General features: G+C 39.6%; 1 protein-coding gene across 4 annotated transcripts in view; it reads left to right on the top strand.

The window, feature by feature from the left end:
- Positions 1 to 24,947, top strand: part of YAP1 (Yes1 associated transcriptional regulator) — an 87,453-nt gene that overhangs the window by 31,606 nt on the left and 30,900 nt on the right. For all 4 annotated transcript variants that reach the window (XM_032193553.1, XM_032193536.1, XM_032193545.1 and 1 more), the window contains exon 3: positions 17,823 to 17,938. In XM_032193553.1, coding sequence (XP_032049444.1) covers positions 17,823 to 17,938 — 116 coding nt within the window. The remainder of the gene's footprint in view (positions 1 to 17,822; positions 17,939 to 24,947) is intronic.

Raw genomic sequence — 24,947 nt, 5'->3', positions numbered from 1 at the left:
TGGGTGATGGCACTGGAGGCAGAACTTGACACCTACAGTTATGCAGAGAGGAGGGAGCCTGGCTTGGCTTCCAGGGTGGTAAGAAAGCTTTTTGAACAATGCTGGGAGTCAGTTTCAGTTCTGAAGTGATACAGAACAGTAGCACCAAATATGAAATCTCAAAATCTCCCTTTTCAAAATAGAAAATTTGTGGTATTTTCATCTGCTTACACTAGCGTTGAATCTGCTTCTTTGAAGTAGATGCTTCAGAGAGGCTAGGTCTTTCATTGTCTGTACTACTAGTTAGGTTTTTGATGCTTAAGAGAAAAACTAAATAGTTGTGGTTGCCTCTGGATTGGTAGATTTGACTTTATAGAAAGCATTGAGTGTATTTAATCAACCATCTGAAACGTACCGAGTGTTTTGCTGGGTATTCCAAGATACCTTCCTTACTTGACTTTAGGACCTAGAAGTGGTTGGGGTCCGGTGCCTGTAAATAAACATTTACTGCAAGGTTTTAGAAACGACTCCTGCGTGATGCCGCTCAGGAGCGGGAAGGTGCTACAAATGCAGGCTGTGATTAGCTGGCTTTGTTTCAAGCTTCATTAAGAGGGTGTGACCTGTGGGTTCCAGTTGATTAAATCCAGAGATGGGGCAAGTAAACATCTTAAGAAACAACCATTTTCCAGACCAAGGCAGACCAGTATGCAATTGTTCGTATTCTTAGAAAAAGCACACTCATTGACATATTTTCTTTAGAATTTTGGATGAGAAGGGAGGGTCAAGAAAATGAGTGTATAGCAAAGTTTTTCTTTGAGTATTCCAGGAAGAAATCAAACATTTTAGAGTGCTGGATTTTCAGGCTGCTGAAAAAAGTAGGACTTCAGAGTGTTTTTGACTGTCTCCATAGAAATTCCTTCCTCCCCCACCATGTTCTTTCATATTTAGTTTCCATAACCAGCGCACTATTGTGAAGGAGGGGAAATGCAGGGTAACTGCAGGGAAGCCAGCCAATCACTCCGGCATCAGAGCAGACTCCAGGGCTTGTGGAGCTAACCTTTCTGACCTTCACAAGGGGCCTCTCTGAGGAGAGCCATTTTTCCTGCCTTGTAATGGTAAAGAAAAAACTTGGCAACTGCTTTGATCAGCAAAGCAAAAACAAGGCGAGCAAGGAGCAAATGGGCAGCTTTGTGCACAAAACTGCTAAGTCAGTGCTTGGCTTTCTCTGCTTGGGAGCAGTGTTACCACCTTAAACAGAACACATGCACATTTCTGTAGGGTCTGGTGAGAGCTGTTGTACAGTTTTAGAAAATCCTTCTGCTCAGAAATAAGGGAAAATTGTGGTCATTACGAGTTGCAGTGGGGTGAAAGTGTTTCATCTAATAGTTGGGCAATGTGAGAGCGAGGGAGCTTTTCCTTTCTCATTTTTTTGGGCAGGATTTTCAAAAGAAGGACTTGCACAATACTTTTAAAAATAGTTCTGGTACTGAGGGGCAGACGTTTCTTGTATGCAGCTGGCATATATTTTTACTGTGCTATTTATTGCTTTCCAACTTCTGATGGTGTTTTTCTCAGTTGATGCCTACAATGCATTTCAGATGCCTAGTGGAAGAAACAGTGGTTTTACTTTACAAGTATGTAAGGTTTTGTTTTAACTTGTACTGATTAAAAAAAATCAGTTCTTATATTGCTAATATTTTATATTAGCTTTTGGCTTCACTTCTTCCTTGTGTTCTCTTTTACTGTTCTTCAGCTGCAGATCTCTAAATCCAGCTGTATCCTTCTGACACAGTTCCTAGTCTCTCTGGTAAGTGGTGTTCCTGCTGTGTGATAGTTTTCTGCTCAGCACATGGCATTAATTCTTCCACCTGAACTTAAGTGCTCTGTATCCTTCCTCTGCCTGTGAGTAGCACAGGGTTGTTGTTGTTTTTATTCAGCACTTCCTTCCATTTCAGTGAGAGTCTGCCTCACAATTCAGTTTGCCAGACAATTTCTGTCCAGTGAACTCAGGCTTTGTTCATTCTCTGCAAGAATTCTTCCTGTGGTTTGCAAATTTTGCAAATTTCCACCTCCTTCCTTTGCTACCTCAGTTTCTCTTCATGCCACTTGGCTCCTTAGCAGATTTTGATATTCTAGATTGCCAGATTCCTGTGCAAGTCATGTTTCCTCTTTTAGACTTCAACCATTCGCTTTCTTTTGATGTTTCATCCTTTCCTCAGCCACTCCCTAGTTAATCACCCCTAGTACCGTGCTGGGGTGGTTGACAGTGATTTTTCTTCTTTCCTACTTGTCTGAAAACAAGCAATCAGCTCCACAGCTCTGAGGCCAGGTAAGCTGTTTGCAGGTCTGTGTTGTTCTGGAGCAGTGCCCTTTGATTTTATGGAAGTGGAGAAATTTAAATGAGTTTTACCATCTAACAAAATAGCTACAGGTTTTCAGTAATTAAACAGTTTTAGATCCTCGCATAGTTCTGGACAGGACGCAAGCTCTTTTTCCACTAAGATAATTTATTTCTGTGCAAACTCTTTTTTTAGCACCTTTCACCTGCAGGGCATCTGTTCCTCCAACACCTACAGTGGTGCTCAGATAAGATACTTGGTATCTGATGAAGATACACATGAAATGGGCTTGCTTGAAATCCCTCCTCACCAATCCGTTTCCAAGTGAGACAAGGCTGAGCAGCTCCACCAGCAGGTTTAGTTCTCTTGCCCACGGTGCACGGTCTTACTGCGGGTACTGTATTTAGGGGGGCAAACCCAACATCTGCCTGCTGCCTCCCCCTTTGATTTTATTGACAAAAATCAGCGCAGAGCTGTTCCTGGCCAGTTCAGCAGGCAGGAGGAGCGTGCCTGCAGCCCTCCCCTGCTCCTGGCTGATGTGGAGGCGATACTGGCAGCACCAGCTTCCAGCCAGCTCTGGGCGTGCTCCAGCACAGAGCGCGGTGGTGTTTGGCTGTTGGGATGGTGCCTGCCATCCAAGCAGCTGTTCCTGTGCTAGAAGGTACGTGGGTTACCAGACAGACTGCTGGATTAAAGGGCTACAGCAATCAAGGCTCGTTTAGGTAGTGGAGTAAGACCGAAATACTGAAGAGCTCAGAAAGTAGTGAAGTCAGAGATGAGGAGAAAGGGAGCACAGAGAAATGGGGACTCTGAAATAAAGCCACTCAACTCCATGGCCTTGCTCACTTTCCTACAGTTTCACATTGGATGTGTTTTTTTTTTTTTTTTCTGTGGCCTATTCTTTGCCTTTGTTATGCTGTTGCATTTTTCTTCATCAACACAAAATAAAAAAGGTTTATTGTAGAGTAGAACATGGTATCAGATCTGTAACAGTCCCTTTCTCATTAGAACGTAAATATTTTGTCACAATTTCCTGAACAGATTTCTGAAAATATGTATAAAATATAATAAGCTCTGAGAGAATAACTACAAGTTTTAATGTGCAAGGTTTTAGAACTAAAAAAATGTATTTTTTATGTATAGTTTACTTTTAAAAGGTCTTGAGATAAAAGTTGATGTTATGACCTGCGTAGTGATTCAAAATGATTGCAGAATAAATTTTAAAGATAACACTAACCTGTGCATGTTTGCCACTGAGCTCTGAGAGCATGATAAATTCTGGAAGGAAGTTGCTGGGTAAGTAGTGACCCACAGCTCAGAAGGCATTTGCTAAGTGCATGTTTACTTTCTTGGCCTTTCAGTGCAAAACTAAGAAACTGGGAGCTGAAGAGAGCAGGGTGGTCACTAAAACAGATCAGGCATTTTGTGAGGAAAATGAAAATTACTGGAGCGGGGCAGGCTGAAGGGATTGCAGATGACTTGTAAGGAATATTAATGAAAAAGATAGTGGGGTTTGTTCTCTTGATATATCCTCCTTTTTGCCTGTAAGGACTGATTTATACCTCCTGATCTGGAGATTACGATATAGATGGTAATCTAGATCACTGACTATAAAGGGCAGTAGTGGAGACACCGGTTTGCTGTGACAATGGATTCCTGTGATGGAGCAGTGCTATCACTGCAGTCATTTGCAGTTCACGCTGCTTGTCCTGGCAGGTGTGTCAGTAACCTATAACCTATGTAGAGGCTTGCCCATGAGAAGTTGACGTGGAATTGGAGTGAAGATTGTTCAGGTTTATTTCATTAACTGTGATCTGTAATTCACTGCTTAAAATTCAGAAAAGTTGAGTCCTATTGCTCAGTTCCTGAAATCACTGATAGGACAGCACGCATTGGCACTTCTGAGATCCGTGTCAGTGTAGCTCCAAACACAGGTTATAAAACAAATACATTATTCCCCAGAATCTTACATTCTAGTTACAGAACAAGTCAAATCCAAGCAAATAGGCAAGGCAGAACTTCAACATACGAGATTGTTGCAGTTACATCTTTGCTTTACGTGAGGGGCTTAAAAAAAACAAACTGTGGCCACCTGGTTGGTAAGCCCAGATCAAAAGTAGCCCTGAAAAGTGAGGACACTTTAGGCTACAGAAAGCCAATCTTTTAGAAGAGATTAAAGGCTCTCAGTTTGTCCAAGAATTCGGAGTGAAGCCCTGGAAGAAGGGTCCTGCACTGACAAGTGAATTTCTGAAGCAGTTGGTGAATTTTGCAGGCAAAGAAAGGAAAAGCTGGAAGCTGATAATGTTGGCTTTTGGAACTGAAAGGGAGTGGAGGAAAGGGATGGGTCACAGGGAAGTGCTGACTAATGGTCAGCAAACACTCAAAGGGAGTTCTTGTGTTTAAAAGCTGGCCTCACTTCCTAAAAGGAACATAAAACCCAAACTGTTCAAGCATGAAATTTGGCCGGGGGAAGTCTGAGCTGAACTGCTAGAAGTTGGGGAGGGGCTATGCTGGAAGGAGGGCTTGATTAGGATAATGCTTTTAGCAATTAAACTTCTGGTGTGACCTGGGTTCTTGTCTCTTTTTTTGGGTAGGGTCTATTTTATTAGAGAAACCTCATCTTTATCTGTGTTACTATCTTTATTATACTGGAGAAGTCTGTAACTAGTAAGCCGGAGTTTAAATGGTAAATGTACATTTTTTAATAAGTAAATTAAAAAACAAATAAAAACCAGATATTACATTTTTCCCCCTTATTCCTATGCCTCCCCTCCCGCCCTCTGTAATGGCTGAACGCTGATTGTGGTAAGTGGTGGATGAAGACCGAAGGGATTCCAAAGCTGGAATTAATTGATACTAAGTTAAGGTGATAATATTCATTAATTAGGATTTATTTGTGACTTCAGCTCTAATGGAAATCCCATGCTGAAATTTAGTGAAAGTTGGAGATCCATTATATTAGTGGTCTGTTTTGTGCCTAAGGATAGGGTTGAACCGTTCCTAAGTAAGTACTTCACTGTACATATTGATAAGACGTATTAGTTACTGTTCTTGGTAAAGATAAAGATGTTACATATCCCTTGTCCTTTAAGAATCATTAGTAATTTAATTGATGTGATTTTTAAATAAACTTCTGTTCATCACAATTTATAATTTCTAATTTTCATTCCCTATATATCAAAAGAAATGCAGAAAGCAAGTGAAATTAATGTATAAGAGCTGAGGTATTGGTATCACAATGTTGATTTCATGGAATAAATTAAAACTTAAGAACTCTTTAAAAGACTATTTTTAGAAGTTGCATGGGTCTTTACTTTTTGCTTCTAGAGAGAAAGTAGGGTTTGTTTTGCTCTTGGTGATTTCACTGTCTTAAGTTTCTCTGTTGCTTCCACATGTGTAATAATATAAAGATTTCTATTGCTATTTCAAATGGAAATTTTCCATTTGATGGTTTTTGAATGTTTGCAATGAAACTTGAGTTCAAAATCAGTTTTACCTTGCATTATTGATTTAACACCATGGGCTTCTAAAATACTTCTCAAACTGATGCTCTTTGAACTCTGTGGTGGAGGAACTGTAGATCCTGGAGCTTGAAAATCCTCAGATTTAAAACCATTTTTAGCTCACTATCAAAATTCAGTAGTTCTAATATTTATGTATATAGTATACTTAGTTATTTTAGATATCACTTTAAACTGTTTAAGCTAAGTAGTGTAATTTCTTCCTACACTTTTGCTCTGTATCATCTTTACCAGCTAAGGTTAAATGGGTAAATAAAAACAACTTGTCAAATCATAGCCTTTAGACAATATGTCATATCTGGGTGCAGAGAAATCTGTTGCTTCTGATGCTTTGCAACTTGGGAAATCAGGTTGCAGGGGGGTTTAAGCATGGTGATGAAAAGGGAATAATCTGCTGGTGAAAAATACAAAGTACTGTATTGCCTACAGTTGGCTGAGCAGGTAGCTCACAGGTACCAGCTCAGGCAGCATCATGCCTGGAAGATTTTCTTCTTTGTTTTATGTGGCAATCTTTAAAGTCTTCAGGGATGTGAATAATTGCCTCCAACCTCAGTGGCACGTAGTGTCTGAACTGGAAGTGGAACAAGCTCTGCCTGAGACGTGATCGTAAGGAGGAGTCAGAAAGGGAAGGAAAAATCCAGTAACACAGGAAGTGGAAGTGGAAAGGGGGGGTGAAAGAATACTGAATAATAAGAAGGAAAAACTAAACATTAACAGTGTGAGATGGATACAGTAGCCAACACACTGAAGTACGGAGAAAGGAAATAAAGGAGTTGTGGTGTGGGGGTTGTTTTTTTTTGTGTTTAGTCTCAAATGAGGAAAAGATAACCTATAAGGCTGTCCATATGACTAAAGCTGGGAACATCTAAACAGCTGATTGACTTAAGGTGTGAAGTGCTTGTTCTGAAGCACGTATTTAAAAGTAGTTGATGATATTAATTTGGCAAGAAAAACAGTTTCATTTGTTTTTTCAGCAAAATGCCATGCATTTGTTTCCAGTAGGCCCTACCTAATGGTTTTGTAGCCAGCCCATCCTGTCAGGGCCATCTGGGAGCGATCATTGTCTGAACACTCAAGCAACCAGTCTGAACTGCCCTCCGAGACTTCCTACTTAGAGCAATAAGGAAACAAGCTAAAGAATCTTTTTATCTTCATATTTTGTTTTCCTTGGTGGTGGCTAGCCTAAGGGTTATTCAGCAGGATTGCTAGGAACCCCCTTTAGATCCTCAGGCAGCTGGCTGTAGCAGCTTTTATTGCAGCGTGCTTAGGCAAGCCTCTCTGACTTGCAACCTTCAGGCAACCAAAAACAGGTATATGGAAGGGGGCATAAAACTGGCTCCTGCACATGCAGAGATGCATTTGATTTCCCTCTTGCTTTTTGTCTCCTTTATGAGCTGACTGGGGAGAGAGGCATGAGATAGAATCTCAGAGATAAAAGGACAGGAAAGTGATAAGGGATTCTATGGCACATGGCTCCTCAAAATGGTCTGCCCTTCCCCTAATAACATGAAAGTTAGTGTTTCTGTAATCTCCTCTTTATTGTTACAGAAAACAAAACGGTCGCATCTGGAGAAGGTCTTCTCTGTGCTTGCTACGTAGGGGCGTAGGAGGGCATCCGTAAAGTTAAAAGAACCCATTAACTTGGAATAGCGGTGGAGACAGCTCTTCCTTTAGGTTTGCCCTCAGTGGTATTGCAATCTCTCTCATTTAAAGTTAAGGAAAGAAACATGAATTTTGAGCATGTTGAGTGGCTCAGCCATAGGGAAACAAACTTCTTAACTTTGGGGGCTGCGTGGAGAGAAGGGGGAGGTTTCCTTTAAATAAAGTCTTCTGTGGGACTGTGAGAGGGCAGGTTTAAATAAAATCAAATAAATCTGATGATACCAACTGTGATACCAGCATTTGGTCCTCTACAGAATTTGTATCAACTCAATCATTTTCCAAAGAAAGTAAAAGCAAGGTCTTTTCTTTTTAATCTCTGCAATACTACCAGTTCTTACAGTTTTCAAAGTAATGGGAAGAGCCCTGGAAATTGAAGTGTCCTCATTTCTTTCATCTCAAACTCGGAAAAGAATATCATTTCATTTGGAAGATCCAAAGAGAAATCCAAGAATTGTGTTTTTTCATAAGCCATTTAAATGTTTTTAAACATTTAAAATGTTTTTAAGTTTTAAGTGTTGTGGTACTAACTCCTGGGTTTCTTTTTAGTGCATGAGGTCCTTGAGTGCAGAGTAGGAAGAGGGACAGGAGGAAAAAAGAACAAATCCAGAGATCAGCATATCATGACTTCCATTTTTACTTGACAAATGGCAGTTGTTTTACAAGCACATTATAATAAAAGTGAGTCTACCTTTGGCAAAGCTTTGTGCCTATCGTGCCTTCATCTCATGTTAGTCATGCCCGTATGGTTAGACTGCCTACTGCCCCTGTGCATTTTAGGATTATATGCTCCCCTGAAGTTCAGGGAGAGCCTTCCTGAAAGTGCCTTCCTAAGAAGAGCTGTGCTTGTCTGCCACCCCCAAAAAGTGATTAAACAAATCAGAGCAGTGAGCCTAATACTCAATCCCCAGTGTATCTGCATTATGTGCTGTCTGCATACAGGCTGGTGCTAATAGAAGCCGCCTTTGAATACTCTGTTTTAAACACAGCATTTCGTGTATCTTTTAAAAACTCTTATTCCATAACTCATATTCCATGTACCAATGTCTGTGGCTTTATGGGACGTGGTTGCAGGAATTTGCTGGTTCTTAGCATCTTGCATGCTGGCTCTACTTCAGGAACGAATTCCAGAGGGGGGTCTGTTGGAGAATGTGCCTGACTCCTAGTGAGTTTGTGCAAAATGTATTTCTGTACTAATTTGGCTTTTGTCAGCACCATTGAAGTCATTTAGGTGCTCCTTATTGCGTTGCTCTAGTTCAGCTTTAGATCATTCATGTGTGGAATGAATTTCTGCTGCCTAGGACTGTACTTATGAAGCATCGTGTGTATCTGGCCCAGGTCTGTTTGATGCTCTAAGGGGACACGGCTCTGATGGGCTCTTCTCACCTGGTAATGTAGCTGTCAACAGCAATGTTGTGCCCATCATTCTTCTAATACACTTTGCTTATGTTCTTTCTCAAAGTTAATGAAATTGCAGCTGTGGCACAACATAATTGCACACTTACCAGTTGCATGTTGATTTGGGGATGTGCTTTTGCAAGCTGTAAGTAGGATAGAGCTGTGTGTATCATCCTATCACCAGCGTGCTCTGTCGTCGTATGCTGGTGGTGTGGTTTGGTGAGGACATCAGCAGCAGTGTCAATCAAGTAGTCCAACACAATCTTTGCCTGGTTAACATACAGATCTGATGAGGGGAAAAAAAAACAAAACACAAAAATGTTATGTATTGCCACAATATTCAGAAACTTTGTTCCTATTTCTGTGCAGCAGTTGGACCATGCTCACCTTGAGATGGATCATGGTAGGAATTTTAGTTCATTTCTGCAATTTCTAGGAGGAAGTCAGATTAAGAGGCTGTCAGTTTTACTGCTGTGTACCTGATCTTAATCTGTAATAATCCTGGAGCCTAGGGAAACTTTGCAAGATAATGGGAGAGGACAAGTGGAAGCTATGCTTTTCCAGCAATAGGTGGAGTGTCATCTCTCTGCGGATGCTATTTTCATTGCTGTGAACAACAGTTTTTCCTTCTGTTGATTTTATTTAAAGAATAATAAAATATATATATATTATTATTATTATTTAAAAAGAGAAATGTGAGGTTCTTAAAGGATCTTTGGTCATTTTGAGCGTATCTTGTATAACTCTGGTTCGAATTTAGGAAAGTGTTTATGGAGTATTGGATTGAGATAGAGATCATTGCTAGCAACAGAGCTCATTTACCCTTCAGCCTTTTCTTCTTACTGTTGCTGCTTGGCATTGAAATTCGTGTCATCCCAGTGTTTTAATGCAGGTAAGGTGTAAATCTGTAATGCTGTTACACAGTTGGCAAAGAACTGTCCTTTGCTCTTAAGTTAGCAACCCCTAATTAAAAATGGCCCATAGAGCTGAAGATTTGATTTCACATTTCAATCCTTCCATTTTGGAAGTACCATTAATAGGGTAGAAAAAAGGATGGACAAAGTAAGTCATAGCTTCCACCCTCAGGAAAAGCTGAATCCGCTCCGTTCTGTGTAATAATATCCTGAGCATCGTATCAGTCATAATGTAGAAATCTCTACGTCCTATTTTCCAGTTTTCAAGAGTAGTAATAAAAGCAGTTCAGACTGAGACTGTTTTTACTCTAAACTTTTTCTTTTATCCCATTTTTAAGTTGAATCTTAGAAAATGGATGGGCTAGGGGACCCAACAGCTACAGTGTCAGATTTTGGCCTTTTAGCTGTTACCACCCTTCTTAGACATCTGTGTTCACCTCTGCTCTTGAATTAGTAGATCCTGTCACTTTCACAACTGTTCTACAGTCACACTGCCACATTTTTCATGCTCCTGTAGAGGTTAGGCCTCTGCAAAAGTGGATATTCTGGTTTCCTCTCTGCCTGCTAGCACTATATACAGGTTGGTTATCTTGCAGGTAACCCAAACTGCTTAGACACAGGCCAAGTTTGTATAAGATTTGGCACAGGGTTTAGTTTGAAATTAATTTTTGTGTGTGAGAGGCAGTTTATGGCAGTTCCAAGAGCAGAAATGCTCGTTCAGTTTCTCCTGGTGCCAGCAGAAGAACCAGCTTTCAGTATATACATCCTGTCCGGACGTACTGAAATACACGGGTGAGAGCTCTAAAAACCTTTCACATCGTTACGCATTAGGTAGCCTGAGGAAACCAGGTGGTTAATAAGACAAGGGGAAAAATCTGGAAGAACACAACTTGTGGCTCAGTCGTTTAGGATAAAACAGAATCAGAGGTGAGGTGTTTGCTGATGGAGCAGTTCACATTTGGGGTATAATGAAAAGCTGAAGTTTCACACCAACTTTAGAAAATACTTAAGCTTAGCTTTGTGCCACTTGCTCATGTTACACAGACTGTCTTATTCATCCCCAAATGTATAAAAAGTGCATGAGGCCTAGTCACCAGTTTTGGTAGGTCTGTCACAATGCGGTCAGTGGTACGTGCTTGTGTTCTTACTTTGTTTCTAATAAAACAGTACTTCCAGTGAATTCTTAAAATAGTCCTGGAAATCTCAACACCAAAATCCAAGTTAGTCATTGTGACTTCACTAGACGGTGGAAATAATTTTCTCATGCAGGCATAAAATATAAGACTTGTCTACCTAGTAAAACATAGAAGCATGACTGTATCGACAGATACTAAGCTAGTTCTTTAGGGATGCTTTCGTATTGAACAACAGCTTGCCTTTCTGAATGTTTGTGCCTATTTATTTTTCTTGGAATGTTCTTTAATGAAGTCATGTCCAAACTGCAAAGAGAAGTGATGGGTTGTTTATTCTGTCTTGTGTACATCCTTTCATGTGTAGATCAGGCCTTTTCAATGTTAGCTATTGCAGAAATTTTACATATTATGTTCATCTGGTATCTAAGATTAAAACATCTTTTCTTCTTAATGGCACGTTTTTTGTTTGTTTGTTTTTACGCATTTTAGGGTAATGATTTGGCAATTTCTGACTCACTCACATTAATAATATCTTTTCTGAGAGGAACCATTCTTGTAAGATGAAAATTCTCACTGCAGATGACATAGAGGTGCGCACTATATATAAGGAATATTTATGCCGATTTGGGGACAAAAAGAGGAAGAAATAATCATGATTTTGTAATGACTGAGAATTCCGTTAAATGAACAAAGTCCTCAACATGCCTTGGGAAGTGTGTGTTGAGCAACAGGGCTGCAGTTGCAATACTCCTCCAGAATATCAAAACCGAAGGCATTTTAGGTAATATTTATCGCTGGTGACTGTGGTTGCATATAACTCCAGGACTGCAGTGGATATGCAACTCCTAAGGAATGAAACTTTTACTGGAGGATTTAAGTACATGTTGAGTGTCCTTTTTGTGTTAGCTCACTTCTGACCTGGCTTCCAGTAATACCATTCACTTCTCTTCAGTGGAGCAACTACAGTACAAAGGTGAAGGTGTATCGTGCTACTGCAGGGGCAGATCAGTTCTCCATTTTTAGGAATGGCTGTATTTTATTAGTCTTTCAGCACCTAAGGGTGATTTTCAGTAGGAAGTAACAGATGTGGCGGTGTGTGTTTGTTTGTTTCTTTTTTTAAAATTCAGTTAGGAATTGAATACCACAAATCATAGAATCATAGAATCATAGAATATCTTGAGTTGGAAGGGACCCTTAAGGATCATCAAGTCCAACTCTTGACACCGCACAGGTCTACCCAAAAGTTCAGACCATGTGCCTAAGTTCACAGTCCAATCTCTTCTTAAATTCAGACAGGCTCGGTGCAGTGACCACTTCCCTGGGGAGCCTGTTCCAGTGTGCAACCACCCTCTCTGTGAAGAACCCCCTCCTGACGTCCAGCCTAAATTTCCCCTGCCTCAGCTTAACCCCGTTCCCGCGGGTCCTGTCACTAGTGTTAATGGAGAAAAGGTCTCCTGCCTCTCGACAACCCCTTACGAGGAAGTTGTAGACTGTGATGAGGTCTCCCCTCAGCCTCCTCTTCTCCAGGCTGAACAGGCCCAGTGACCTCAGCCGTTCCTCGTACGTCTTCCCCTCCAGGCCTTTCACCATCTTCGTAGCCCTCCTCTGGACACTTTCCAACAGTTTCATGTCCTTTTTATACTGTGGTGCCCAGAACTGCACACAGTACTCGAGGTGAGGCCGCACCAGCGCAGAGTAGAGCGGGACAATCACCTCCCTTGACCTACTAGCGATGCCGTGCTTGATGCACCCCAGGACACAATTGGCCCTCCTGGCTGCCAGGGCACACTGCTGGCTCATATTCAACTTGCTGTCTACCACGACCCCCAGATCCCTCTCTTCTAGGCTGCTCTCCAGCGTCTCATCGCCCAGTCTGTACGTGCAGCCAGGGTTTCCCCGTCCCAGGTGCAGGACCCGGCACTTGCTCTTATTGAACTTCATGCGGTTGGTGATCGCCCAGCTCTCCAACCTGTCCAGATCCCTCTGTAAGGCCTTTACGCCCTCATTTGAGTCCACAACTCCTCCAAGTTTGGTGTCATCAGCAAACTTGCTCAAAATACCCTCTATTCCTACATCCAGATCGTTTATAAAAATATTGAAAAGTACCAGCCCTAAAATGGAGCCTTGAGGGACCCCACTGGTGACTGCCCACCAGCCTGATGCAGCCCCATTTACCATAACCCTTTGGGCCCTGCCCGTTAGCCAATTGCTCACCCATCGTATGATGTTTTTATTTAGCTGTATGGTGGACATTTTGTCCAGTAGGATCCTATGGGAAACCGTGTCAAAAGCCTTGCTGAAGTCCAAAAAAATCACATCAGCTGGTTTCCCTTGGTCCACCATACGGGTGATCTTATCATAAAAGGAAATCAGGTTAGTTAGGCAGGACCTACCCTTCACAAACCCATGCTGGCTGGGACCAATGACTGCTTTGTCCCCCAGGTGCGCCTCAATAAGTCCGAGAACCAACTTCTCCATGATTTTACCAGGCACTGACGTGAGACTGACGTCTCTGGCATGTGATAGTGTTTAATGCCAAAAAAGATTTCTTTCACATAAGAACTACGGCTCTTAGTAACTGCAGAAATGCGCTTAGCATGAAAACAAACAAACAAACAAACAAACAAAACAAACAAAGCACATTTTATTAAAAGTTATAATACATATATAGGGGGGAACAGCTTGATTGTCTTCATAATGCATAGCACTTAAAGTGCTTTTTGGTTGAGGTTGTTTCTTATAACAATCACTCTTCTTGATACCAGAATTGATACAAGTTTGCTAGCAAATATTTAACATATTCTGGGTGTTTTGGTTTTGTGCACACAGTGCAGAGCTGTGATTCTACCTCATGAGTAGGTTTAATTTTAATCTTACAGTACTGTACTAGATATAAGGACTGATTTGTATGTCACTTTTTTAATGAGGTTGACAGTAGTACTTTATCAAAATGTGGGTCAGATCACCTTTACTAAATGTAAGGGTTGGGGCAGTTGGCAGCTAATGGAGCTACTATGGAAAAATTCTGTTCAGTGCAGGGAAAGATGATGTGGGGTTGGTGCCAGTGTTCTCGTTTTAGACCTTCCCTGTGCTGCTACTCAAAACAGGGGCAAACATCTCTACCTGCAGAGAGTGTCCTGCTTCCATACTTAAACTGATGAGGAATGCATGATGTTTATAGTAAGTTACCGTGGCACACATACTGCAGATATTTAACAAAATTAAAGCCTGTTGTTGTTACTGTAGTACTGGGATTTACTTAAACCTTTCATCCTCAGAAATGGGTGCCTGCCTGCTCTGCATTCCTCCGTTTGATTAGCATGATTTGGAAGTTGGGGGAAAGAATTAATGCGTTGTGATGCTTGGGGTGTTTTTTTTTTTTTTATATGTAGCATCCAAAAACTCAGGATACGGCACAGAGAGGTGAGGTATGTGTGTGGACTATGGTTTGAGGAAAAATAGAGAATTTTTGAGTGAAGGTGTTGGGAAAATGTATATGTAGGCCAGGAAGCAGAAAGCTGAGTTGGATGGGACAAAGTTGCCTTATTGAACCAGCCGTGTGATTCGTATGACTCGAACATAATCAGCTTGATTGCTTTGAGGCTTTTCTTTTGTGGCTCTTTGTTCTAAGAATCCTGGCTGGAGCTGTGCTGATAAAGTAAGGAACATGCTGACTTCCCTCAAGTGATACTCAGCTGGGGAAAAGTCGGAAGCTGCTGCTGTCTAAAATAGCTAACCACGTTAACAAGCCCATCTGAACATTAACTGTACTTTGCACGGTATACTTGCACAGTTTTGAGGAGCTGATAATGCTGCCTTTGTACTCAAAATTGGCAGTGGTTCTGAGATGGCTTCTTCCACAGTCCCTTCATCTGTCCCGTGCTCAGATATGTTTGGAAAAGTTTGGTGAATGTCGTTTCTGTGTGTCCCTACAGGTAACTGTAAAATGGTTCTGTAATGCAGTGAGGCAACATTTTTTCTCTCTGTTTTGTGCTCTGCATTCAAATAGGGTATAAAAACAAAGGCTATAAAATATGTACCCTAGGTATACGTTTTATAACTGTGTAGTGTTGCAAGTATTTTTATAGGAGTTAAATGGAAATAAAAAATGTGTAATCATGGGCGCAGTGGTGTTTTCCCAGTTTCCTCTGTTCCCAGAACTGAACTGAGCAAATATAACAAATTAGAAATAGAGGGGAGGAGTGGCACATGCTGGTACTGTAACTTAAACACAGTCTGTGAAGCATTACTGTACAGTGTTTTCACATCTGTATTATCTTTTCCTGCTTTCATTGCTTTGCAAAACTGACCGGCAGAAAAATGAAATTTTTTTTGGAAAAAAAGTTTTATGTACATTCCAGTATATATATGGCAGTCTTTACTATGTTTTTCCCTGTTCTATAAATAAACAGGCTAAAAAGGAAATAAAGAAGCCTCGCTGCATGTGGCATGTTTCTCAGTTAAGCTGCATGTTGAAAAATGTATGTGAGCAAAGACATAGTATGCTTAATAGTACCTGGATTAAATGAGCTGTATCATGGAAAGTAACACCATGGCAGTGATACCATTTTAATTAAACCTTTAGTAACAGGGGGGCTTCCTGTCTACAAGGGAAAGCTGGCATTACTTGCCACGCGTAGACAAAGTAAGGCTTTGTTTACCCTTAGATTTTTGTAAAATAACATTCCTGCCTGTTTTGTGATCCTACTAGAATATGGCTTTAAATTCTTGGCCTGAAATCATGTGTGTTTAGAGAGGGTAAAATACAAGGGAGAAGATACTTAGCTTAAAATAAAACTTGTTTTTGAAAATCACTTTGTGATACCTTCTACTTTCTAATAATTGTTAAAGGGACTTCATGTTACAATATGATAAATAATTGTATACAAGTAATTATTTTGGTGACTAATGACCCATTTTATGATCTTCTGAAGTTGTAGTTACTAATTTTCACTTGTTTGAGATCAATAGCTATTAACAGAATTTAGTATTTCAGGAAAAAAAAAAGATATATTTTTGAACACCAATGAACATGTTAAAAACACTAATTCAGCAGAATGTGGTTTCATTAATTGAAGTCAAGGGTTTCAGTAGTAAGTTCCTAGACACAGTAACTGGTTGCTTGGGGCGCAGAGATGTTCTGTTTTGTTAAGCCAGTTTGACCCAGGAGTAGATCTTAATTTATGACCAGTGCTCTGGGGTGCTGTGGCCATGCAAATACATCAAGTTTGAGATTCAACTCCTCTGATGTCAGTGGATCTGACCTAATTACCTTAGGTTCCTTTCTCAATGGAGAAAATAGGCCTGATTCACCTTCAGTACATTCCTTAAATTTATCAAATGAACATCCTAACAGTGCTCTTCTAGGTTCCTTCCTATTTAGTAGGGAGTGGGGTGACAAGGTCAGATGTTGTACACAAAGATGTAGATCTTGAAGTGACCAAGTATGAATTATCTGTCCCTGTAAAATAATACAGTACCACCTCCTAAGCTTAGATATGCCTTAAAGTAGCATTAACTGTGCAGTAAATCTTCCCAATTCACAATTGTGATTTAATCCTGACGTAAAGATGGAAAATGTATAGCCTGACTAGTAGTTCTGTACAAATACATACTGATCCACAAAGGACATGTACAAAACCATGCAAAACATGGGTACATACACAAATACAAATTGGAGTACCTAGTTTTGAATTTAGCTCACCACTGGACTCTACATTGCAACTTTAAATGTAGCATTTTTTGTTGGAGGAAGTGAAAATGAGCATTCCACATAATCCAAAAAGAGAGAACTTTGGTTACTGTAAGGAAAGAATGGCACCAAGTTAGTGATGTCTTGGATTCTAATTGATGTAGGGCTACTGGATATGAGTTTGAACTGATACCAATTTGAAATGAATTGATAACAAGCCTTGCTGTCAAAGCTTAGCATGCATTAGTTTTATTTTTGTTCCACATGTACTTTTCTGAGCAATCTCAATTAATGGCATCAAGATACTGTGGTGCTTGTTTGTGAATAGCCTGCATTTGTTATTCATTAGATTAGCAAAGCATGCTAATCACATACTCAAAAGGTGAAGTAATCATTCATTACACTTTGTGTTTTCATTGACTTAAATAGTTTTGTGAATGACAGTGGTGAATGTATTTTCCAGGGCTTTTTTTCTTTTCAAAACAGATAAATCAAAGCTCCCAAAGTGTTGTAATTAGGTTCTAGAGAGGACTAAGTTGAGTTCCTGGGCAATCCAGCTGTCTTCATCTTTTCACATGAAGTTGAAAGGCTACTGAACATCACTTTTTTTTAATTACTGCTCTAGTGTGACTGAACATCTCTGTGGTAACTTAAGTAACCAGCCCTCGGTGGGGAGGGGAGTAGGCCTCAAATAATCAGAGGATGCGGTCTACGCACAGAAAGTTTGGGAAGACTGATGATTACTCACCAGCCAGTTCATTACAGCTCCCCAGGCACTGGATGTGAACTCATCACGCCAAGTTACTCGACTGTGCTTGAGATTCCAGGCATAACTGGCTCGGTTTGAAAGACTGAAGTCGTGTTTAAAAATGACAAGTAACTAAACAAGAAAGGGAGATAATGTTTAGCTCATGGATGTGTTATGGTACAATAATCTAGGTTCCAGTATTCATCTTGAGCCACATCTGACCATTGCTGCAGCTCTAATCGCTACAGCTCTTTGCTGGGAAAGTGATGGTGACCAGAGTAAAGGGTTTGAGAGTTCTTTGGCAAGAATCCAAAAGTTCTTGTTTGGTTTTGAATGTGGCTGCTGTTGGCAGCCTTAACCTTTTGTTGCTAAACTTTATGAGCTAGCAGGTCATTATTGTGAATGTCTGACTGTCCTAACTCTGGCTTTGTTTCCTCAGTCATATTGATCAAACAACAACATGGCAAGATCCGAGGAAGGCCATGCTTTCCCAGATGAATGTCACAGCTCCCACCAGTCCTCCCGTGCAACAGAACTTAATGAACTCAGCATCAGGTAAGCAAAATCTGTATTTTGTGGAGAAGGTCATACAAATGAAGATACTGGTAGCTATTTTAATCCGCAGGGTTGTTGTAGGGTTGTTGAAATCTCACAGTTGTCTGTTTAGTTTGAAATGTTAAACAAAAAACCTGATGCATCAAACGAGAGGCTGATACTTGAGGTAAGAGAACATGTAACGTTTGTCAGCAAAAAGTATGCTGTAGTTTCTAGGTCTGTGTAAAAAGTATGCTTCAAATGTTTTTAAAGAAAGTGAATTCCTGCATTTGTTTCTTCTGAATGAAATGTTGTTATATAAGTGTAATTTTACATTAAAGTTAGTGCTTCTGCAATATTTTTCTGCCTCCCCTTGCTCACTTACTATACTTGGTGTCCTCCTGTATATTTATATTTCTTGCATTTGTAATAGACATCGCACCTTTTTGTCTTTACTAAACAAAGCAAACACCTGGAAATTCTGAAGCAGAGACCTTTTGGTTTTCTTCTTCTCCAACCATTTTCAAAATCCTGTATTGTGATTGTTCCTCTAGCTGAGGAAATAGGATATCTTTTCCTGGAATTAGAATTGTTTTTCAGCTAGCCTAGGGGAGGCTGTTATTAGACAGTAGTAAAGTGTGTTTGTTCTTACTCTAAAATCTGCTACATGTTTTCATAGCTCTATTGTCCTGATGATGCAGAGAGCAAGCAGGTAAATTTGGCCCCATGCTAGTTTTGCTGCTGCACTCTTCTCTATGCTTTGTCACCGTCTGTCTCTGGGGTTCACATTTCATTTATTTTTTGTCTGATTTCATTTTGTGTATGTCTGCTGTTCCTGTTTATCACAAAGGTTGGTCTTTGGTGTTGCTTTTTGTTGTCCATTTAGACAGCTTTGTTTCTTGCTGCAATTCATACGCTGCAGATAATACTGAAAGATTAACAGACATGACCAAACTGTGCTGTTCGTGGCTGAGTATTAGAGGGTAAGCTGATCAAAAGTTTTGCTGGCTGGGCCAGGAGGTTGGATTATCCTGAAACAAATGAAAGAGTCCTGTTCAAGTTCAGGAAGTCACGATTCAGAGCAATTAAGCTCTCAGTCTCTAATGTGAAAATACAATCTGTGATTATTTTTTTCTGTAAATATATCCCAGGAAACTACAGCAATAGAGATGATGTGTTTTATTAGGGCTCTTTCTGAAGAACAGGGAATAGGAGAAAGAAAACAACTTCTCTGTCTGTTCTTTTCTTTGGTTTATCTTCTTGTTTATACTAAAACTAGCTGCTGACTGTTTGAATGCTGACACATTCTGTGTTTTAAGATAACTCCTCAAACCTTCCATTGCATCATAGAATTAACAGGAAAAAGTGTTGATAGTGAAGTAGGACACATTTTGTATGCTTATAAAAATAAGTGTAAAATACTTAGGAAAAAATGAAGAAAATGATTAGTTGTTAGGGGATAAGAATCTAAAAGAATAGCAATTCTCAAGGATTATTTCGAAAAGAAAATGAAGAAATTAAATGTAATCACAAAAGTGCGAGCAAGTGATCTTGCATAGATCTTGCTGCTCATGTGGTAAAGAAGAAATGAAAATTTGTTGTGGGTTATCTTGTGGCCTGAGAAGGATTTTATTTGAATACAAATTTATTGAGCGTTCCTTTTTTATTTCATAAATGATACTGTATTGAATACAAACTGAAATCTTGTAAAGGGGTTTTCCCCAGTGCTTTGACCATGTGCATGAAGAAACCAAAACTTCTCTGTATATTGATAATTACATGTTTAAATGGTGCTTTTTTTTTTCTTTTTTTTTTTTTTTTTAACACTTAAATCACTTGGAGTAATATGGCTTAGAACTGACTCTTTGGGTGCACCCCTTTAACTTGATTGTGTTTAACAAAAAGCTATTTTGAATTAAATAATAAGGAATCTATATTTTTTGTGTAATTCTGTTTCTTATACTTGATTTGGTAAATCTTCATGTACTAACTTAAAATTTTAACTGTGTAATTGTTTTTACTAAAGCTTTTTATATGTGGGTTTGTTATTTTCTTCTACCGAATTTATGGCAATTTGTGCTTCCTTGGTGGCTCATAAAGAATGAGATAAATGGAAAAACCAAGTAACTATCCCCGCAGCACAGTGGAATTTAAATTTGAGTGCTAGCATCGTATAGATAGGACTGCTTAATGTTCTAATTTGGAAATTCATCCTCAAGAACTGGGAAATAAAGTTGAGACCTTCAAGTCAAATTTTTTCCTGTTATGAAATACTGCTGGCAGTGAAACATGCGCTAGTGCTTTGAGAGCCTTTCAGGAAAGATGGTAGGAAAATCCAAGTAAGCACTGTGACAGCTGGGGGTCAGTGACCAGCAAAAAAAATAATTGTCTAAAATACCACAAGAGGAAGTTTTTCTTTCTATACAGTTCATCCTTGTATAGCACCAATTAATTGTAGCCCTTAATCAGAAGTTACAGATCGACTTTTAGTGTATGTAATTGCAGACTGCCATAGGAGCTTGCGAGTAAAGTTGCTGTGGTAAAATACAAAAACAAAGATTTTTAGGGGCTGCCTTAAGAGTTATTAGAGGCTTAAATTAGGTAGAGTTAAGAACAGAAAAACAAACCGAAGAGGGAGGGATACACAGGCCTTGGAAAGCTGCTGCATATTGAAGATAAACCTGTTGTCTTTTTGGATAAGCAGGATAAATGGAGCTCAGGGGAAGTCGGAAGACAGCAAAACGAAAAGATTAGTGGAAAGGATGGAGGCAAGTCAAAAAAGTGATTGGAATCAAGATTGGCATTGGGAGGATGTAGTTGGAGATTTTAAGGTTGTTTTTCTTAAGAAATCCCATCTCTTGAGGCAGAGACTGTGAGAGAGCAGCTAGGTATCTTGCTGCAAGTTATGTTTCTTTAAGGAAATTAAAGTCATCTGAATGAGCTTCATCTATTCCTAGATAGGAATGTGAATGAAGTGCTATATGAATGATTATATATATATATATATGTAAGCATATATTATTTACAGGAGGGTGTCAGTATGTGAAAGGGAGGATGGTTTTGGTTTGTTTCTTTGATGCGTTTTTGTCCCAATTCTGCTGTACTTGGCTTACTCAACTAAATCACGTAATCAGCTAAAACATTTTGTGCCACATGTATGTGGAGAAGCATGGTGTGTTTTTAGATGCCGTTTGTTGTTTAATCTTCTACTAAATATGATTGAATTTTTGCAGCAATAATGGAAAGAAACATGCCTATTAATTTTAAATATGCAATGTATATAAAAAATTAGCTTTAACTATTCTGATTTTTGGTGCATTTCTAACATTTTTTTCCCTAAAGGTACTGCAGGAAAAAATATGTTGTTCTGTCTTTATTTTTAATCTTAAGAACATATGTAGTAATAAAATTATAGTTATTCTGAGGACCTGTCCTGTACAGTTCCTACTGAAGTAATGAAACATGAAACAAAGAAATGAAACAATGCCTTTTTGTTATATAATTACCAGTTGAGATAATATAGATGGGATAAGTAAATGTGTATTTATATACTTCCCTTCTTCAGATAATTTTATTTCCTGAGTCATGCTTAACACAGCACTGCTTACTTCAGCCTCTTCTGCTTGCACATAGACATTAGATCATTGGCTTTGGAGCAGATTCCCTGTCTTTGTCATCTTTCATCTTCCCCTTGCATTGCAGTTTGGAATTGGGCTTCCTGGTGAAAATTTGTAGCCATAGTGTTATTGCATTGCCCCTTCAGGTAAGGTTTTGGTGTCATATTAAACATCAGTAGGAAAATGGACTAATTTGTAATTTAAGGTGTGGGTTTTTTCTTCCTTTGTGGGAGAGGGAGGAATATGCCAATAACTAAAACAAGTTCTAGCTCTTCTCTTAGATTCTTGCTCACTTCAGTTGCAGATTTCCCTTCTGTGTAACCAGTTGTACTACAAGTGCTGCTTTGTGCACAGTCAACACCATGTATGCTCTGTTGTGAAACTCAAGTTTCGAAGTATATGCATGACAGTAATGTTCACTCCTTACTGCCCTGCCATTTTATAATAATATCCTTTTGTAAGCTGTGCTCAGTTGATGAGATAAACTTGGACTCCTGGTGAATTCTGTAGATTTCGATATCGTTTTAAAAAGTTTGGGAATCGCAGTGATTTCACAGATTAGGAAAGTCCTTAAAGATCAAAGTATTGGGTGATTCCTGCTGTGAATTAGAGGATTTCATTTCCTTGGTTGTCAGAGCATTTTCTTTTAATAGCTAAATACAGATACTTTCTAATATGCATTAGTCTTGTGATTAAAAAAAAAACAGCTTTATTTACATTTTATACTTACACATCAGAAACTGTAGCGACTTGTATTTACTTTTGTATCTCAGTGTAGGTTGAATTTATGTTTTTGCTTTGGTAACTCTGTTGCCTTCTATCTGCCAGCAGTGAGCTCTGCTTTGTGTTCAAGGCTCATTGCATTTCACGGCAAAAATGGTGTACCGAGAAACTAAAAACAAAAAATGAAGACTTGCACTGAATGGAGGCATGCACATGGACTTTTAAAAATGCATGTATTTACGTTAAGTTACAGCAATATATAAATGTTTAGTTCTAGAGGTATGCATTATCAGTAGTTCGCTAGATTCCAACTTCCAAAACGTTAGTCATCGTTAGTTAAACAGAAAAAAAATACCAAAAAAAAATATACTTCAGTAAACGGGGAGTTGAACTAGAAGGCTTGTCTCTCACTGTGCAAATAATTTAATAGAAATGGAATTTTGTGGTTGTATTTGATTGACCTAGGAGGCATCAAACAGAGCTAGTAGGAGACCATGCCACAAGGATATTGTTGCTGCTAAATGTTTATGAAAGTTCAGGGGGACAATGGAGAAGTATCTGAAAGACAGATACCGTAGCACCTAGTAAATAGAATCTGACTGAGGAAATCAACTGAGGTATCTGGAGGCCAAGGGATTCACAGTCACTATACTTTCTAGATTTAGATGTGATTTAGGAGTCTGACAGTAAACAGTCTCCTTTCAGTCATTTATCAGTCATTCAGTGATCTAGTAAGGGCTGTCCATCCACCCAGGCTAAGTGCCTGTGCTAGATGGATTTCTGGTTAGACCCAGAATGGCTGTTACTGCATTATATGGGCTACAGTAATTACGTGAGTTTTAGTGAAAAGGTCTGAACATCAGCATTACTGAGCTTACATAGCTTATGTTTTAGGTGACTTAAGTTAATTCTGGGAATTCTGTTCCTGTTGAGCCTTTGGAGGAGATGTGGAGACGTAATTGCACAGGAGTTCAATCAGACTTGAAAGTCTGATTTCATAACTGCTCACAAAACTAAATGGGAATTACAGAGATGATAGAAAGCAGTACAAACCAATTTTTAATTCACCATTTCAATGTGTAGGGATGTCAGCAGAACATGAGCATTTTACTGGCTAGAGAAGAAAGCAACATAGTGGTCAAAAGCTTCTAGGACAAACCTATTTCTGCAGCTGTTGATAGCACTTCACAAAGACCACTGGCTACTCTGACAGCCAGGTGAGCAGACAGACCTTTACTCCTTTACTGTCCTGTCTGCAGTTGTGTGTTTTATTTAGAAAGAACCTTGGCCAGGTTTGTCTAGTAAACTAATGTTCATCAGATCATTGAATCTAGTAAGCAGAATTCTTCCAGGAGGTAGGTGGACTGATCAGCTCCTGGCATCCTGCTTCAAAGGCATTTTATCCTTTCTTTTTACAAAGAAACATTCCAGACCAGAATATGCTTTACTCAATGTTCAAGAGGACTGACACCCCAAGGGTAGTTTTGTTTTTTTCCTAGAGCCAGCTGGTTTTTGGCTTTGCAGTTCAAAAGAGATATTCTTGCTGAGTTTCATCTTCTAGGGATGTGTGGCTTTGAAGGACTCTGGGGCAAACAGTGGTTAGAAGGTCTGCCCGCGTGGCTAGGGTGTTGGCTTAGCAGTCAGGGAACATTTTCGGTTCATCAGATTTTACAGTTGGATGATATGGGGCATGTACCCATGGTATAAAATAGCATCTGATTAGCTTGGCTGCTTTTGGGGTGTAGTTACTAAGTACAGGGTTCTTTGCACTTGAGCTTTGAATTCTGCATAAAAGTCCTGTTAACCCTGGATGTGGTAGGATTTTTGAATGCTTTCTAGCATTGTCACTCTTTCTTGCTGTTCTGTTCAACAGCCTCAGATAAAAGCTGAGGTAGTGGTGTTACTTGTCTGCAGCACTTAAAGCTTGTGAGCATTAAGAGGAAGAAAGGAAAATCCAGTGCCTGTATACCGGTTTTCCTCATTTGGCAGCATGTAGCTCTCTGATAGTGGAATAGAGGGTTTGCTAGAGAAAGGCATAGCTTCTGGGGCCAAAATGAGGGAGTTAGAAATGTAGTTTGTAGGGGATTTCTTGGGCCAAAGACTACAGTAAGAAATTCTTGTCCTGGTTACGCCTTGGGATATTACTGAAATGCAACTGAATGATGATTTTACTCTCTTGACATTCCTCCAGGAATGTCTTTTGAGATTAAGCAAAAAAATCTATCCTCCGCCCTCCCAAGGCTTTAAATAATGAAAATCTTCAGCAGTAGCACAAGTGTAGAACAATAAGACAGACAAAGAGCTACCGTACTTTGAATGTGGATATAGTAGGTATTTCAGCCATATATTTTAATTTCTGGGTGTATGTCTGAATCTTATGTGAAATGACAATCTTTGTGGATAATGTATCTTCTGCAGAGTGGTCTCTGAGTCTGAGTCTAGCAGAGGGATGGCTTTTGCTAATGTGTTACTGTCTTACGTTGAGGAACTTTGGAAAGAGAGGTTGTACATGATGCAAAATATAGGTGAATGTCCATGATCATACAGAGATGGGAATGAGAGTTTTCTGAACTGTAGAGCACTGAAGGGTTATTTCCTCCAAAGCTGATATTTGGACCTCAAGACTCTGTATTCAGACAATAGCTTTGGACTCCAGAACACAGCTGCGTTTACCATTGCCTAAATGTAGG

The sequence above is a fragment of the Aythya fuligula genome, chromosome 1 (assembly GCF_009819795.1).
Source record: "Aythya fuligula isolate bAytFul2 chromosome 1, bAytFul2.pri, whole genome shotgun sequence".
In the NCBI taxonomy this organism is placed as follows: Eukaryota; Metazoa; Chordata; class Aves; order Anseriformes; family Anatidae; genus Aythya; species Aythya fuligula.
Note: the sequence above shows the minus strand (reverse complement) of the source record. Positions and strands in the feature narration are given on the sequence as shown.